Source organism: Echinops telfairi, unplaced genomic scaffold (assembly GCF_000313985.2).
Source record: "Echinops telfairi isolate 266 unplaced genomic scaffold, ASM31398v2 ScPeMD7_2291;HRSCAF=2852, whole genome shotgun sequence".
Taxonomy (NCBI): domain Eukaryota; kingdom Metazoa; phylum Chordata; class Mammalia; order Afrosoricida; family Tenrecidae; genus Echinops; species Echinops telfairi.
This window is the reverse complement of record NW_022106189.1, coordinates 44,877,255-44,894,935: the sequence shown is the minus strand read 5'-3', so window position 1 is coordinate 44,894,935 and position 17,681 is coordinate 44,877,255. Positions and strand designations below refer to the sequence as shown.

Here is a 17,681-nt window from a genome sequence, read left to right as displayed (position 1 = left end):
GCTCCACCCTGTCTGATAGGGTCGCTGTCAATCTGTGAGTTTGGCAGAGTTGGGCTGGTTTGGGGATATACACAGGAGGGCAGGCCTGATGGCATAGTGTTTATGGGCTGGGCCGCTCACTGCAGGAGAGATATGAGGCTGTCTATTTCCATAGAGTTACAGCCTCAGAAACCCTGGGGTGCAGTTCTGCCCGGGCCCACAGTAGGCATCAACTTGCTGGCAGTGAGAGTGATATTCCCAGGAAGGGGCCCTGGTGGCATAGTGGGTTATCTGAAAGGGGGCTGCTGGAAACCACCTTCCTGCTCCCCGAGTTATAATCTCAGCAACCCACAGGGGCAGTTCTACCCTGTCCTACAGGGTCACCATGAGTCAGAAATGGCTCTGGGGCAGTGAGTTTGGTTTTGACCCTACATCTACCCCTAGTCCTGTACTAGAGTTGAAATTCTGGGCACTCCGGTTTCATAGGTGGCCATGAATGACAGTGATAGTCCAAAGTTCACTCGCAGTGTCTCCACGTAGTGGACTGGGTGTGGGGGGCAGAGAACAGAAGGAGTGCATACCAAGGAATCCTCTTTTCTCATATATTAAAGAGCCTGGTAGGCTGGGTTTCTGGGGTGGAAGGAGGCCTCCACCCTTGTGAGTTGGAGGTAAGCCCCAATCATCATTAATATTGTTCCCTATTTTATCCTCCCTTAACAGTGCTGCCTTGAAGTTGCCTCTTGCAAGCACCTGGCTGATGGTTATGCAGCCGGCAGCTTTAACTAGAAGAGCAGATGCGATCCTTTGTTCTCTCTTTCTGCCGGGACACCCAACCCCCTGGTACCTTCCCCCAATGCAGGTATTAGGTTTCCTCACCTGTGAGCTCAGGGACCTTACTGTGGATACCACCCACCTTGTGACGCCTGTAACTACTGAATATGCATGTCTTGTCATATCAATGTCCCAAGAGAGTAAAGGTTTGCCCTCTTCTCCCAGTTCCATGGGGACCATCAAGAGGGGCTGAGGTGAGCATGCTACCACTTTACAATGATCTTTATATACTGTCGCCGTACAAGTGCACCTACTGGCCCTTCGGTTGTTGGAAGCTGGTTTCCTCTGACAGCTAAGCCTCCACTGAATCCCTTCTGGTCGCTCACCAAGGCTGCGGGTCATCCTGCCCTCAGGCAGAGTGCCCAGGAAAGCGGGTTACCTCCACCCTCTCTAGCCAGCCCTGGGAGAGGCAGTCCCTTATAGGGACTATAGTGTGTGTCTTTGATGGAGGTCACTGGGGACAGCATGGGGGGTTGCATAGTCATGAGTTGTGCCCTCTCAGCTGTACCCTGGCTGCTTTGATTGGAAGCCCCTAGGCCTGCCCGGTAAGTTCTTCTGTCCATGTGCCGGCCCCACTTAGGCTGGAGACTCAGGGCCCCGCCTTCTAGGCAGGGAGCCAGCGCCTGCCAAGGCCTGGGTGCTGGATGTGGTGTGTTTGTGGATGGCGCTGGGGCAGGGATGGCGAACTCTAGGGTGTCCGGGAGGGGGTGGGGGCACCACACAGGGCTGGGACGTGAAGCTGACTCACTGAGGGAAGCTTCTAGCTGTGTGACCTGGATGACGTGGGGCACCCGCGGCAGTGAGCAGGGCCCCATTTCACACCCCCCACCACCACAGGTCAGTTTCTCTCACTCGCTGACGTCGAGTTGAGGACGACTCACAGTGACCCTGAGGATGGGGCAGAACTGCCCCCGTGGGTTTCCGAGGCGGTCACCCTCTGTTTACAGTCATTTTACTGGGGGCCCTTAGGGTTCTCATCACAGCCCACACATTGCCCGCACCAAGCACGTTGGCACACACGTCGCCACCATCATGTCATTCTGCTTGAGCTCCTCTTTGTCTCCCCCCAACCTCGCACGCCTTTGATAAATTACCAATTGCTATTATTTCCTATTTTACACTGTCCGCTGTCTCCCTTCACCCACGTTTCTGTTGCTCACCCAGCTCAGTTGGGGCGGGAGGGAGTTATACGTCGATCACTGAGATCGGTTGGCTCCCCTTTCTCCCCGCGCTCCCCTACCATCAGAGGCTGTAACTCTTTCCGGGAGTAGGATGTCTCATCTTTCTCCTCACGAGTGGCTGGTGGGGTCGAACTGCAGACCTGGCAGGTAGCAGCCCAGCGTAACCTGACACACCACCAGGGCTCCTGCTTTTACATACGTTCACAACAAAAATCAGACTCACGCACGGGCGATGGGGTCGACTCCGGTGCATGTGACTCCGTAGGACAGGGTAGGACTGTCCCCGTCCTGGGTCACCCACGATGACCCAAAAAACCAAACTGAACCAACCCAACCCAACCCCTTTTCCCTATTTCCCTCAAATTGCCTTCCATCCTGGGGTTTCGCGGCTGTTACTCTTTACAGGAGTACAGAGTCTCGTCCGTCTCCTGAAGAGTGGCTAGAGGGTTCGAACCGCAGACCTTGTGGTTGCCACCTCAGTGCCTAGCCCACTGCTCCACAGAAGAGGAGCCTAGGGCAGAGCTGGGCCCTGGAGTCCTCAGCAGGCCTGCATCTGGGGGCTTTCCTATTCTGAGCGCCCCTCTCTCCCTTTCCACGACTCCCCTGGAAGAATCTCTGGGTCCTGTCCCTGACTCCTGTGAAGAAAGCTGTCTCCAACTCCAGCAGGTCCCCAGGACATGGCCAGCGGTGAATTGGCCTCCTGCTGCTTGGAGGGTGGGAGGGGACTCGAGCCAGCCCCGTCTGGGGAGGGGGGTGGGGTGTTATTGCAGCTGTGGCTGCAGGGCCATGGGGCCAGTGGGCTCCAAAGGAGAGGGGCAGTGTCCTGGGGGTTCAGGGATGCAGCATCCTGGCTGGCAGGGTTTTTCTTCCCACTGGGCTGGGCCCCAGGCTCGTCCTGGGTCCTGCCCTGTCCTGCCGGCTCAGACAGGTAGTGGCTGGCAGGAGGAGGAGCAGGTGCCTCCTCTTTCTCTCTCTGGCTGGCAGGGTGCTCTTGGCAGCTCCCCGGCAGGAGTGGCTGCCCCCTTTCCCAAAGGTGTCACCCTGCAAATGATACCTTCTCTGTTCACTTGAACACTCACGCTGGGAGGGAGGGCGTTCCTGTTCCCACCCCTGAGTGCCTGGCAAATGCCAGGTGCTCGCTCGGTGAGCGCTGGTGGTGCTAACTGGGCCCAGGCACATCGCAGGGCCCTGTGCCACGGTGGCATCGGGCTGCTAACTGCAAGGTCAGCAGTTCAAAGACCCTCAGCTGCTCCTCAGGAGAAACATGTCCCACTAACAAGACTAAAATCCATTCTTGCTCCCCGCCATCGAGGCAACACAGATGCGTGGTGGCAACACAGCGTGGAGCTGCCCCCATGGGCTTGTGAGACTGACTCTTTATGGGAGCAGACAGCCCCTCTTCCTCTCCCACAGAGCGGCGGCTGGTGGTTTTGAACTGCTGACCTCTTGGTTAGCAGCCCAAGGTGTAACCTGCTGTGCCATCAGGGCTCCTTTAAATTCTATTATGACCTCCAAAGAGCTATTTTTTCCTATTTCACTCAAATAGTCTTCCATCTGGAAAACACATTGTTTCAACACAAAACTCAATGCAGAAAAGCATTTGGTGCTGCGAGGGTTAATGAAGGATTAAGGGGGGAATTGAAGCCCCAGAACTGACCCCACCTTCAAGAGACAGGAGGAGGAGGCAAGACACTAAGGAGGTGGTGGTGGTGGGGGTGGGGGGGAGGCAGGGAGGCGGCAGTGACTAATGGGCTGCAAGCCAAGGAGCCCCGGCCTGGGGCTGGAAGCCAGCGGGCAGACTCCCCCTTCCCCGGCCTGCGGGGTGAGCCCAGGCTTCGAGGTCCAGGACCGACCCACCCGTGAGAGTACATTTCTGTTGTTTTAAACTGCCTGGTTCTGGCAGTCCGTGACGCAGCGAGGAGAACACGGATCCAGAGGGATTGTGGGGATTAAGCCTGCCTGCAGGACTTAGATCCCTTCTGCCCGCACCTCAGCTTGGGAGGCGAGTGTGGGGGCACAGAGGACCCTCAGAGAAGGGCAGTGCCCGGGCGAGGGAGGGGGACAAGAGAAGTTCACACGTGGCCTCCTCTGCCCAAGGCTGTGGCCCCGGAGCTGGTGGGTGGCAGTCACCGGGCACAGATGCTAGGAACAGACAGGGCAGGAAGGCTGTCAATCAAGGCTGGGGCAGCCCTGTAGACCCACGAAGTTGGCCCCAGATCACAGGAGGGGGGCACGGGATGGGGGATCCCCGGTGGTCCCCCCTTTGTGCACTCAATCAGGGCTGGCCACAGGCATTCAGGGGGGTGGGGCTGGTCAGGGACTCTGAAGGAGCACATGACCCAGCCTGGCCTGGGAGTGGGCATAGGGGCACCCTAGGCCCAATCAGTTCTGGGGTCCCAAACCATGGGTGCTGGGTGCGTTCTCTTGGGAGCCTCCTCGGAGGGCCCCCTCTTGTGGGGGGCGAGGCAGTACCAGTGAACCCATCACCACCAGGAGCTTGCCCTTGGGTCCCGGCTCTTTCCTGAAACCACAGGACAAGCTGAGCTCCCAGCCGACCTGACTCTGAGCCCCTCCCCGGGGCCCTAGCTGCCCACTCTGAGCCCACCTCCTTACCTGAGGTAGGTGAACAGGTGCACCTGGTGGGCAGCATGGCTCTGTGAGGCTGAGCCTCCCCTGGGGGACCCCCCCCCCCCACTGGACGTGGCAGTAGGGTTGGGGGAGGGACAGGCTGGTCTCTGTCACATCACAAAGCTCTGTCTTGCTAGTGGGGGGTGGAGGTCAGCAGCTCCCCAGCCCCAGCAGTGACCCCTCACAATGGAAGCTCTGTAGGATCCTCTGTAGGGCTCGGAAGGCCCTCAGCACATGGCCCGGCCCTCCTCTATGGGACACTCCACGTCGGCCACACGGTCATGGACATCCAGTTCTCCTGGATGTGGTGCCCTGTCCTTGGCCAGCTGGCTCTGGCCGGTGTATGCTGGGGCCTTGGGAACATGGCTGCCATTGGGGAGGCCAGGGGAGTGTGTCCCCCTGAGAGTGAGAGACGGTGGTCCTGGGCCAGGGCAGGCATGCTGGCCCACCAAGGGAGCAGGTGACTCGGCTGCTGTCCTCTCTTCCTCTCAAAAGTCCCCGAGGGCTGTGGAGTCCTCTCCCACAAAGGCTTTGCCCTGGTGGCACAGGGTACACGGTGGGCTGCTTAGCCGAAAGGTCAGCAGTTCGAAAACACCAGCCGCTCACCAGAAAGATGGCGTTTTCTACTCTTGTAGAAAGCTCTGGAAACCAGTCCTGGAAACCCACAGGGGCAGCTCTACCCTGTCCTGCAGGGCATCTATGAGTCAGACTTGACCCAGGCAGTGGGTTGTTTTGAAGGAGTCCTGATGGGGCAGTGGTTAAATGCTTGGCTGCTGAGAGGTGGGCGGTTCGAACCTACTAGCCACTCAGAGGGGGGATGATGCAGTAGCCTGCTTCCGGAAAAACTAGGAAACCCTCTGGGGCCGCTCCACGCTGTATTACAAGCTCCCAGCAAATCAGACTGGACGGTGGCGGGTTTGCTGGGTCCCTTAAAGGAGAACAGAAGAAATACGTTGAAGCTGGGGAGCTGGTGGGCACAGGGCTGAGGTCTGCTTCAGTGTCAACAGACTCATCTTCCAAGGAGTACCACCTCTTCTGGGCATGTCCTGGGCAGGGGTGGCTGGTGTTAAAAGCAGAGGGTTTGCAGAAGTGAGGGACCCCTCAGTGGGGGTACTGGCATGAATAGCTGAAACAATGGGCTCTGTTCAGTTAGACATAAGGTCACTGAGCTGGAGCCAGCTTGCTGACAACTAGCATTTATTAATGTTGGTTGGTGGGGGGGGGAGAAAGGGGAGAGAAGAGGGGAAGAGAGAGAGGGGAGAGAAGAGAGAAAGGAGAGGAGAGGAGAGGGAGAGAGGGAGGGAGGGAGGAGAAAGAAGATGAGAGAGGGAGGAGAGGAGAGAGAGAAAGGAGAAGAGAGGGGGAGAGAGGGAAGGGGGGAGAGGGAAAGGGAGAGGGGGGAAAGGAGAGGGAGGGGAAAGGGGAGGGAAGAGGGGAGAGGGGAGAGGAACCAGGCGCTGTACCTCAGTGGGATGTAACAACCCTCTGTCACCAGCGTATTGTACCTGTTGACTTTTGACCATAATCGTGAGTTTGGTGGCCATGACATGTGAATGCCGTGATGCAGGTGCACAGGTGATGGAGCCAGGCTGGGAGACCTGGCCCCTTGGAAAGCTGCCTCCCTGGGAGAGCCCAATGCTGAGAGTCCTGTCTTCACTCAGCCCCGTGGGGACCCCTCAGGGACAGATAGTTCCCATCAGGGATGGATGGTCCCCGTTAGGAAGAGATGGTCCCCTCCAGGACGTCCTTCCTCAGGGTCAGTCCCCTGTAGGGACAGTCACTCTCAGGGCGCCCAGAGCTCCTTAGAGTCTTTGTAAGCAGCCACTCGCCTACTCTCGGGGTGACCTGGGGCCCAGGGGGGAGGCAGCAGTTGGCAGCCCCGCCTGCCCCCACTACCTCACTGCTCGGCCTCTGGAGCGGAGGGGTGTTTGTTGTGGGGACTCCGGAGCCAGGGTCCCCTCAGCAAAGTCGGAAGGCAGCTAGAAATGCAACACTGCCATCAAGTGGGCAAACGGGGGCACAGTGCCCACAAGGGCTGTTCCCAGGGCCTGGTTGGTCCTAGTTGGAGGCCTGGTTTTTGAATCGGAGCCGCTGTGACTTAAGACGAATTTGTGGTCACAACAGTCTCCAGTCACAACACCGTCACCCCCATGGGTCCTATGCTCCCCGACAACCCCTCAGCCCTCCCAACCCTGGGGGTGGGGGGAGGCACAGCGGCTTCCGGCCTATGGGAGAGTGGCTGATGAGTAGGTCCACAAGGGACTCCACCTCCCAGGGTGCTGTTTGGGCCCCACCACGGGCATGAGGCCACCAATGTCCACCGGCCCCACCGTGGCATCATAGTCATAGCCAGACCCCACCCAGCTTTGCCGCAGAGCCTAGCTCTGGGGAGGTGGTGTCCCCCACCTCTCTACAGCCAGGCCTCCCCTCCACCCTCCCCAGAGGCAACAGACTCCAAACAGCCAGGGTGTCTGCTGGGGGCCTGGAGAGGTGGCCTCTGGGAGGCAGGGTTGGTGGGCATCCCCGTGTTCCCTGTGAGAGAAGCATGTCCCTGCTGAGAGCTGGTACGGTCCCCACCTGGGGACAGCGTGGTGGCAGTGGTCTAGCTGCTAAACTGAGCAGAGGAGAGCCCTGTGCAGCCACATCCCAAAGAAGGGTCCAAGATATAGTGGAGAATCAGAAAGAGCAGCTCTTGAGTTAGAGTGTACGCTGGGTGGGGCGGGCAGTGCACCGGCTCGGCTGCTGAGTGAAAGGTTGGGGGTTCTAGTCTAGCACAACGTGTGCCTCAGAAGAAAGGCCTGGCAACTTGGCTCTGAAACACGGGTGACGGGCACCCTAGGGCAGTTCTGCTGGACTTGCACAGCTCTGCCAGAGCATGACTGGGGGTGATCAGGGCCAGCATAGGACAGGGGGCCAATGTGACCGGGCAGTCCTGTGACTCCTGGCGGCTCCTCGGCCTGAGGGGGTTCTAACCCACAGGCTGCTTTGGAAGGGGAGGGTGCCTCAGGGAGCCCACAGGCAGGGGCAGTTCCACTCTGCCCGGTAGGGTCACGATGAGTCAGAATTGACTCCATGAAGTGAGCTTTGAGCCTGTGCCCAAGAAGTGCATGGAGGCCCTTCCCTGCACGCGTTGAGCATAAGCAGAGGTGCTCGAGGTGGCCCACCTTGTGGCTCCCAGACATGTGGCGGACGGATCCAGATCACGGGTCCTAGAGCGTGGTGCCCTCATTAAGCCAGAGACGCCCCGTCCCGACGGTACAGGAGCACTGGTTGTGGAGATGCTCTGGGGGCCTCTCGGCAACCCATAGGGCCAGGGTTAACTCCAGGCCCCCCCCCGGGGGGGGGCCGGCGGTGGGAGCTGGGACTTGAACTGGGCACTGGCCGGATCTCGGGCCCTTAGCATGGGAGCCTCCCCCAAACTGCTGGATGGGATGAGATGCTGGGGGTCTGCCAGGGACATGCCCCAGAACACGGGGCCCAGAAGCGTGTCTGTTCCCAGTCTGAACTTCTATCAGCAGTATGCGGTGGGGAGAGGGGCGTGGAGCTACTGAGATGGGAAGGGCCTGGGCTCCTAGGGGTGGCTTGCTGGACTCGACTTTGTGCTTGTGGGGCAGGGATTGGCCAGCGTCACCCACAGTCATGTCCATTACTGACTTGTAACAAGCACTCCCCAATCAACCTCACCTCGTCCTGGGGCCAGGCCCCGCGACTACCCGTTCCCTCTTCCTGAATAGAACACCTTGGTTAGAGTGGTTGGCCTGAGCCCCGCTGCTATCTTAACAGGTGTGGGAGGAGACTGTGTCCCGTGGTGGGGGTGGGGTTTGCTACCCAGGGGTGCGCCTAGCAATGTGGGCATCTGGCGAAGGGAGGGTGCCGGTGGTCTCCCCCACTGGCGTGTGAGGTGGACCCCTGTCTTGCCTCAGCCCCTGTGCTGGGGGGGGACATACTTGGGTCATGCTCTGTTCGCATGTGAGGAACCTGCATGGCAGGTGACAGGGCATTGCTCTAGAGTGGGCGGGGCTGGACGGCCTGACCCCAGGGATCCAGAACCTTCCGTGGCACCGAGGAGAATCGAGGAAAACATACGTCAGATACAGGGCCAAAGCTGACAAGGCAACAGGAAGCCGGCGAGGGACGTAGGACAGCTGAGAACTGGGGGAGGGCCTCTGCCTCCACCCAGGCCTAGGCAGCCCTGCCAGGCTGCTGGCTGGTGAGGAACCCTGACTGAGGCCTGCACAGACAGCCCAGCGCTGACCAAGGGTGCAGCGCCCAGGAGGATGGGCACAGGAAGAGGAGTGTCTCACGGACACAATGGAGCCGCGATCTAATGCTGCATGTGGGGTGCAGTGGGGCTGAACCCCAAAGAACGGCTTCGAAGGTCTGAAACAGGGGCAGACACACAGGCTTTCACTGCACGGCAAATCCCCACCCCACACACCCATGTACACACAAGCCTCCTGCTCCACGCACAGCCGCTGCCCTAAGTCCACCCCCCCTCCCACTTACGCCTTCAATGCACGGGCAGCCCCCCATGAATCTGCACCATCCCCCACTTATCCATATACACACAGGCACACAGGCCCTTCTACCACTACCCAGCGCCCCTGCAAGCACACCGGGCACTGGCACGAAGACAGGCCGCCTCCACATTCCCACGTCTGGAGTCTCCAGCTCCCGGGACCTAGGCCCCCTGAAGGCTTGGTCCCCAACTCCGTCCACCCCACGTCCCTGGCCCGGCGGCATCCGGACGGGTCAGGAGGCACCTGTTGCTGTGACAAAGCCATGTGTGTTATTAGTGCATCACAGAGCACACCCAGGTCGTCTCCAAGCGCCGGTCCTCAGGCGCGTTGGGGCCCCCCAGTGCTTCACGCAGCTGTGCTCTGGGGCACAGGCAGTGGTTTTACCGATTCGGTGCCGCTGGCCCGCCTCAACACACACGCTGCGGGGACTGCACAGCACAGCCGGAGCGAGCAAAGCGTGTGTGTGGCAGTGAGGGGCCACCCACAGGTTTGAGCTGCTTTTGGCTGCTTGCCCTGGTCCTTGGGTGAGCCGAGCAACGTACCTCGGCGGGACCTCCCAGGAGGCAGGAGCGGCCCTGGCCCTGGCCCTGGCCCCGGGCTCCGCCACCTTGTGTCCACTTGCACCCACAGTCACCTGGTGACCACAGTGGGTGGGGCCCTGCCCCAGGAGAAGGGAGCAGAGCGGGGCCTCCTGCTCTGCCCAAGGACCTCTTGTGGACACTCAACCCTCGGGGCCCAGCCACGAGGACAGATGGACGGGGCAGTGCGGCTGGTCGTGGCTATAGCTTGCTGCTCTTCTGGAACTGGCTGACCAGGCTGAGGACCTGCTCAGAGGCCTTGATGTGCTTGGAGCCCAGGTAGGCGGTGCTGTTCATGGTGGTCTCCTCCAGGAAGTAGCGGTAGTTGACCATGAGGCCGCAGGAGCCCGTCAGGCCCTTGCGGCTCTGGTCGGCCATCCAGTTGATGCGCCACAGGACGGCCCCGTTCTGCAGGTGGAAGTTGGCGACGGGGTTGAGGGCATAGCCCCGGTGCTTCTCGCCGTAGAGGTACCAGGCGCAGAGCCGCATCAGAGGGGCCTGCAGCGCCCGAGCCAGCTGCTCGCTCAGGGCCCACTCGTGGCTGCTGAGGAAGTCCTTGAGCGTGTCGCCGACCGGCCCGCCCAGGAGCTCGGCCAGCTCCTGCGCCTCGCCGTCCGTGAAGAGCGGGCTGTGCCCATGCTCCTTCGGCGAGCTCAGCAGACCCAGCAGCCACTTGGTGAAGCCGGGGATGGGCGAGAGGCTGGAGAAGGCCGCCACGTGGGGGAACTCTCTCTGTGAGACAGGCACACGGACAGACAGACAGGTTCAGTGGGCGGTTCGCTGGTGGATCAGCACTCCTCTCCACCCATCACTCACACCTGACCAATCTGTGCGTACAGAGCCTCAGTGGGTTAAACACTGGGCCGTGGACCACAAGGGCTCCGGCCCACCGGCTGCTCCGCGGGGGCGGGGAGGTGACCCTGCCTGAGCCTGTCAAGGCGGGCAGTCTCGGGAAGCCTATTCAGGGTCGTCGAGCGTTGGGATTGGCTGGACGGCAGCCCGTTCCTCTGAATGACACCTCGGACACACTCTGGTCATCTGCACTCACTCAAGGGTCTTTGGCTGGGCACACCCTGGCCAGGTGGGCTTCAGGACCGCCCTTTCTTCTGGGGACAGCGAGGCTCGAGTTGGGGCCCTGCCGAAAGCGAACCGGCTGGGCCGCTGTGGGGCGGGCCTGGTATGCAGGCACCCAGGGGCTGGGTTACCCCGTGTGGCAGGGTGCATGCATCGTGCCTCCCAAGGCATGTGCCAGCTCGGCTGGGCCTGGGCCCCTGTGCTGTGTGGTCGCCCTCTGTTCTGTGATCTGATGTGACTATCCTCTGTGTTATAAACCCTCACTAGAGTGCTGTTTACGAGGCAGGACACAAGCCAGGGGTTTAAGTTGTGCCTTGAGTGTGTCTCTTTAGAGCGGTCACGGAGGTTAAACAAGTGATCGACGGTTGGAGGGACCTCCTACCACCATCCTTTGGGGCTGGGAACCACCTAGACCCAGGAGGCTGAGAGAGATCTCCCTGTGGGGCCTTCCAGTCTTCTGAGCGGTGAGAGAGTAAATGTGCTTGTTACAGCCACTCTCTGCACTGCCCTGGAGGACTCAGACAGCCCCCCCACCCCCACACCAGGCACACGACGGTGGGTGCAGAGGGTGGGACCCAGGGGTCTGGGGGCGTTTCTCCATTCTCTAGCTTCAATCACAATCACTCAGTGAGCGAGCCCCACGCTCGGAACTTTCTGGTCATAAAAGGCAGGCAGGCTCACGAGGCATTGCTTTTGAAATCTGGCAGAGGACAGGCTGGTCAGCGTGCTCCCGGCTGGGTCACAATTCCCGGTACTGTGAAATTCTCCTCTTCTGTGTGGTCCAATGCCTGGGGAGATCCCGTGCACCCAATATATGTGGATCTTTGAGCCCCCTCTAGAGCCTACGTCTGACTTGCCAGCCTCTGACCTCTGGATCTTCGGACATGAGCCAGCAGCCTGCTGTCTGACCTGCTGATTCTGTGTATGTCAGACGCCAATGCCATTCGAGTCGGGAAGCCTCCAGCCGGAAGTCTCACACACGGATTTGGGACTTGCCAACCTCCACAGCCATGCAAGCCACTTCCTCGGAACAATTTTTCCCTCTCCGTGCACATATCCTGCACACACATGCACACGTCCTGCATACATCACTGGCTTGTTTGCTGGCAATCCCAGCAAGGTCCTGCTCACAGTACATCCTGAGGCGGCGATGCGAGCCGGGGAACTTCCTGTGGCAGGATGGGTACAGCGCTGCTCACAGCAACAGTGAGAGCATGCGGTGGAGACCCAGCCTTGCCTCTGGGGTGGATGACTTGCCAGCACCAGGAGCCCGGCAGCGTGTGGACCGGGGCAGGCTGGCCATACATGGCGTGGCTAGGGTGACCACTCAACCGACAGCCACCATGGGCCACTCCAGAGGACAGACGCAGGTGCTCCTGCAACACCACCCCGGCAAGGCTGACATCCCAGGGCACACCCGAAGTGCAGGGCAAATTCGAGATTCCCGCTTCCCCTCCTGACTCCTGGACGGCCGGGAAGAGCCCTGTCCACCGCGACCAGAGCTGGGCGCTTACCCGCAGCTCCTTTATGACCCGCTTGATTAGGAAGGTGCCGAGCTCGATCCCCTGCAGGCCCTGCTGCGTCAGGCTGATGGAGTAGAAGATGGCGGTGGTGATGTGGTTCTTGTCCTCTGTCTCTGAGGGGGGGCAGTCCTTCACAATCGCCTGGAGGACAGAGAGCACGCTGGGGTGCGATCCTGCCCATGGGTCAACCACTGGGCGGGGTGCCCACAACAGGGGAGCCGTGGTCTCAGGGCCACGGGGGTCCTTATGGGGGGGAGCCGTGGTCTCAGGGTTGTGTACACTTTCCCGTCAGTGACAGCAGGTGGACGCTCTCAGGCCTGTCCCACTGTCCACGCTTGCTCAGTGACAGCAGGTGGACGCTCTGAGGGGCCGGCTTACTGTCCACACTCATTCAATGACAGACGTGGGCACTCAGGCCCCATTCTGGCCACTCTGTTCCCTGTCATCTTGTCCCTCTGCCCTGACACCTGCTTGTCTTTGTCTCACAGAGGGTTCTCAAGCGGACACGCAGGGCCCTGCTGCACTGATGATTCTGTGAGCCCATGTGTGGCTTGGGGACCCAGGCCCCAGCGCTGGTCACAAGGCCCCAGGCTTCCAGGCACCGTGTCTAACAAGGTGGGGTACACACTTCTCCCAGAAAGGCCTCTGCTCTGCTTGCCCCCAGACTCTCAAAGGACCCTGAGAGACCCCCAAAGTAAAGGGCATCCTGAGAGGGGGGGTGGGGGGTGGGGTGAGGCTGTGAAACAGAAGTGGAGATCCCTCCCAAGCCCAGGCCTGGCCCTGCACTCTTGCAGAGGAGCTAACGGTGGTCAAAGAGAGCCCCTGTCCCGCTGAGTCTCACTCACAGTCTTCATTGCTTCTGCTGCTCAAGAAGCAGGCGCACCTGCCCAGGTGTGTCAGCCGGTCCTGCCAGGGGCCATCAGGAGAGGGCACACTAGCCACAAGCACAAGCAGGGACGACCAGACAGGACCCGTTTCAGCGCAGGGCGGTGAGAAAGGAGCCTCTCTACCCTGAAGCGCACTGCGCAGCTGAGGCAACGCTGAGTCAGCGTTCTAGCTCCTCCCCTTCACAGCCGCCCCCCCCCCCCAACTCTGCCATGCAGACTCTGAGCGACCCTACCAGGATAGGGTAGAACTGTCCCTGTGGGTTCTGGGACGGACTCGGACTCTACAGGGAGCCGAACGGGGCTGGTGGTTTCCAGTGGCGAGCAGCCTGCGTGTAACCACCCCGCCACCAGGGCTCCGTGGCTTGACCAGCCACCTGTCCATCCGATGAGATGCCAGCCCGCCACGGGGCGCTACCTGGATGTTGCTGGTGATCTCGGGGGTCAGGGCCACGTGCAGGACCACCAGGGGCTCCTCGGGGGTGGAGCAGTGGGAGAAGTAGTAGCAGCGTCGGTAGGGCCCCACGCGGCGCTTTATGTCCATCCAGTTTTTTATGGGGTGCACCACCTCGGACCTGGTGAGGGGCAGAGGGAGGGAGGGAGGGAGGAAAGGGACAACGCTCACTAGGGGTCACAGGGCAGCTGGATACCGACCCCGCCCTCTGCCAGCGCCCTTCGTCCCGGAAGTGTGGGGCCAGGCTGGGATCCCGACACTTGTTTTAGGACGACCCACCACGCGCAGGAACCCCACACAGTGCTCCCAGCATCCTCTGGCTCCTGCAGCTGCGAAGTGCCCCTCGCCCGGTGGGTCCGGCCTGTCCAGCCGCCTGCTGGGACCAGGACACAGGGCCAGCCTGGGGGTGGGAGGGGCACCCGGGGGAGCCCTCCTCCAGCAGTTGAGACAGCCCCGACTGAGACTGCGCCTCCAACCCCGCCTGGGTGGCCAAATGGTCGGCGCTCAGCTAAGCAGACAGTTCAAGTCCACTCACAGGTACCTCAAAAGAAAGGGCTTGCGACCAGCCCCCGAGAACTTGGGGTCCCCCCAATGGCACCTTTTGGGGCACAAGTCTGTCATTATGTGTAAATGTTACGTTAGAACTTTTAGCTGAGGGTGGGGAGGAATGCTATTGTAATGACTGGAGCTCCGCAGGGCCCAGGGCCCCTAAACTTGGTGATGGGGGGTGGGGTTGTGCGTGTGCTTCTAATTGGTCATTACAGATAAGACCCCTTGCCCCGTACAAGGGCACAGGCAGGAGGACGTAGATAAGGAACCCCTGCTCCGAGATCCCGGGGTCTGGGGGCGCATGTACACGCACGCGGAGGGATACTCACTCACTGATCTTTTGCAGCACCTCGCACGGCGAGTGCCAGGTGACGCGCTCCAGGTTGAGGAAGCTCGAGGAGAACCACTCGGTGAGCATGCTCTTCAGCACGCCGTCCATTTCCTGCAGGAGAGAGGGACCATGTGGGCCACCCGGCCACGCGAGCCACTGCCCGCATGCTGGCCGGGCCTTGTGCTGAAGGGCAGGTCCAGGACGTGGTGTGCCCCCCCCACCCCCCACAGGGCATGTGAAACGATCTAGAACAGGTCTATGTTTGCGGAGCACAGTGGGTTCCTGGGCAGCGGGGATGGGGCTGCAGTGGGCAGCCGGCGATGCAGAGTGGTGACAGAACACCTGGCGGATGCGATCAGGTGCTGTGTGCGGAAACACACGCACACCCACCCTACCCTGAAAAAAAGGGACGTCTGCTACTCTTCACACAAATAGACCCCTAAAGTTGACTGGTTGATTCTCTATGCAGCTTTTTCTGCAGGGTCCCCGTATTCAACCCTCTCCTGCAACCAAAACCAATCCCCAAATCCCTGCCTTCAAGTTGATGCCGGGACAGCAGGAACCTGCCCCAGTGAGTTGCTCAGATTGTAACTCTATGGCAGTAGAAAGCCCCCTCTTCCTCCCTTGAAATGGCTGGTGGTTTTGAACTGCTGACCCTGTGGTGAGCAGCCCGACAGGCAAGAGCTCCTTGTGGAAGGCCTCTGTGACTGAAGAGTAAGCACGCTGTTCATTGGGAGTGGTGCAGTGGGGTTGCTAAGGCAAGGTATGTGGTTCGAAACCCACCAGCCGGCCCACAGGAGAAAGAGGAGGCTGTCTGCTTCCACAAAGATTGATGCCTCAGAAACCGAGGGGCAGTGCCCCCCTTGTCCTATCGGGCCCCTGTGACAGGGATGGGCTGGATGGCAGGGAGTGAGACACCTGGAGGGGGAAGAGTTGCCCACATCACACAGCATGCTCTGAATCTGGGTCACAGTGAGCACAACCCCACCCAGAGATGGAATGAGCGCCGAAGGCCGTGTGGTGTCTCTGTGGTCTGCCAGCACAGAGCCCTCTCCTGGATTTCAGCAGTCTAGGAGGCTTGCTTTGCCACGGTCCCCTCTCCGTCATCAGGACACAGCTTGGCCTGATGGGAGGTAGCCTGTCCTTCAACGGACAGCTTGTTTTTTAAAACCTTGGTTGGCATTTTAGATTACATGGTTTCAGTTCACCTCTATCTACCTCCAGAGACAGCGAGTTGGTTTTTAGCACCCAAGCTGCAACCGGGACCTTTATAGTGAGGTTAGGAGAGCCAGAGGCCCCAGGGGGCTGGGGGTGGGTGGGACACCATGGAGGTGGGTAGCGGGGTCAGGAGGCCTTGACCACTGAGGGCCATGGCTGTGCTGCAGCATGACTTCGGAGGAAGTGGTATAGCTGACAGACATGCCCCATGAGAGGCCTCTTCCTTCTATTTTGAGCTGGTGCAGCACAGCCGGTTAAAGTGACCAAGGCCCAGGAGCACAGGGAATCTGGGTGAAGGGTGACAAGTGTTCGCTCTCAGGGCCAAGCCTGACCACCACTGCTGGGGCTGGAGGGAGGTCTCAGAGCCAGGCTCCAGCTCAGCAGGGCCAGTGGGGGACTCTGTGCTCACTGACTTGGGGTCACATCAAGCAGAGGCTTGGAGACACAGCCTCCGGGAGTTTCTGGAGTCTGAAAGCTGCTCACGGCTCCCTACCAGGTTCTGTTCAGGACACCGAGGGTGGGCTGGCACGGCAGGTGTGAGTGGTGGTGCGGGGAATGCTGGGTGGTGGGTACCAGCAACTTCTCATCTTCAGACCACACACACACACACACACACCTCTTCTCTCCCACACATCCCACTCAAACAGCCCGCATACAAACTCACCCTGCTCACACACCCCCACCCTTCACTCAAATGGCCCTCATACACATGCACCCTTCTCACACACACACTGCCACACACACACCCTTTCTCACACACGCTAAAGCTGTCACTGAGTTCAACCTTGACTCGGGGTACCCCATGTGCATTTCAGAGTAGGCAGTGCCCTTTCAGGAGCCCTGGTGGTGCAGTTGGTTCAGTGTTGGCCTGCTCACAAGGCTGGCAGTTAAAATCCACCAGCCACTCGGAGGGAGAGACAATATAGATTCACCACCTTGGATACCCGACAGACACGCACGGACGCATACATGAATGCATGCACACACACAAGCACAGGCGTGCTCGCTCACTGTGAGCCAGACCAGCCTCGGCAGCACTGGGTCTGGAGCAGATCGCCAGGCTTCTCTTCTGAGGCACCTCTGGGTGGGCTGACGGTGAGGAGCAGAGAGGGCCAACAAGGGGCACTCGGACATGGGCTTCTGTGCTCAGGCCCACGCGAGGCCGCATAAGTGGGACTGTCCCCCAACTGTGGCTCCACTCCCTCCGGCTTCTATGGGGCCGATTGGGGCTCTGTCTTCACTCGCTCCCCTCTCTCTATCATCCAGGTGGTGTGCCTTCCTGAGGGCATGTTCCAGGCACAGTGACAAGCCTCTTAAGTCCATCTGGGACTGGGGTAGCACACAAGACAGCTAGAAATAAGACCCCCCCTGCCTCCCCCCACCCCCCACAGACAAAGGACACAGTTAACTGCTTGGAATCTCACTGCCATTGAGTCCAGGCTGACTCACAGTGACCCTACAGGACAGGGCAGAACCACCCCTGCGGGTGAGGCTGTGGCTCTTCATGAGAGTAGAAGAAAGCTCTTTCTCCCAAGGAGGGGCTGGTGGTATCAAACTGCTGACCTTGCAGGCAGCAGCCTTAGGTGTAACCACTACGTCACTAGGACACTCTGAACCTGCCTACAGATTCCTTCAGTAGGAAGACCAGTAAAGCTCCGTGGTCAGCAGAAATAGATCCGCTGGGATCAACTGCCTGTTACCCATCCAACACTGTCCATGAATCTAGAGCACTGGACCAAGAACTTCCGGGCTGGGGATATCCCTTCCCTTCCCCTCACTTCAGTTCACCGCCTCCGGCTATCACACTTGCTGTCGGGAAAAACCACCACGTGGCCTTGTAAAACATTGACCTTTGCCGCCTTGTAAAACATCCCTTAAACCGGCACTTGCCTCTGTCCGGCAGAGGCTCGGCGCCCCTGCTAGACTCGGGG

General features: G+C 60.0%; 1 protein-coding gene across 1 annotated transcript in view; it reads right to left on the bottom strand.

Moving 5' to 3' along the window:
- Window positions 1-9,385: 9,385 nt before the first annotated feature.
- Window positions 9,386-17,681, bottom strand: part of MLYCD (malonyl-CoA decarboxylase) — a 14,109-nt gene continuing 5,813 nt past the window's right edge. The window contains exons 2-5 of the mRNA XM_004704526.2: window positions 14,531-14,643; window positions 13,617-13,773; window positions 12,306-12,455; window positions 9,386-10,449 (exon numbers count right to left, since the gene is read on the bottom strand). Of these exons, the coding sequence (XP_004704583.1) occupies window positions 9,919-10,449; window positions 12,306-12,455; window positions 13,617-13,773; window positions 14,531-14,643 (951 nt within the window). The 3' untranslated portion in view covers window positions 9,386-9,918. The remainder of the gene's footprint in view (window positions 10,450-12,305; window positions 12,456-13,616; window positions 13,774-14,530; window positions 14,644-17,681) is intronic.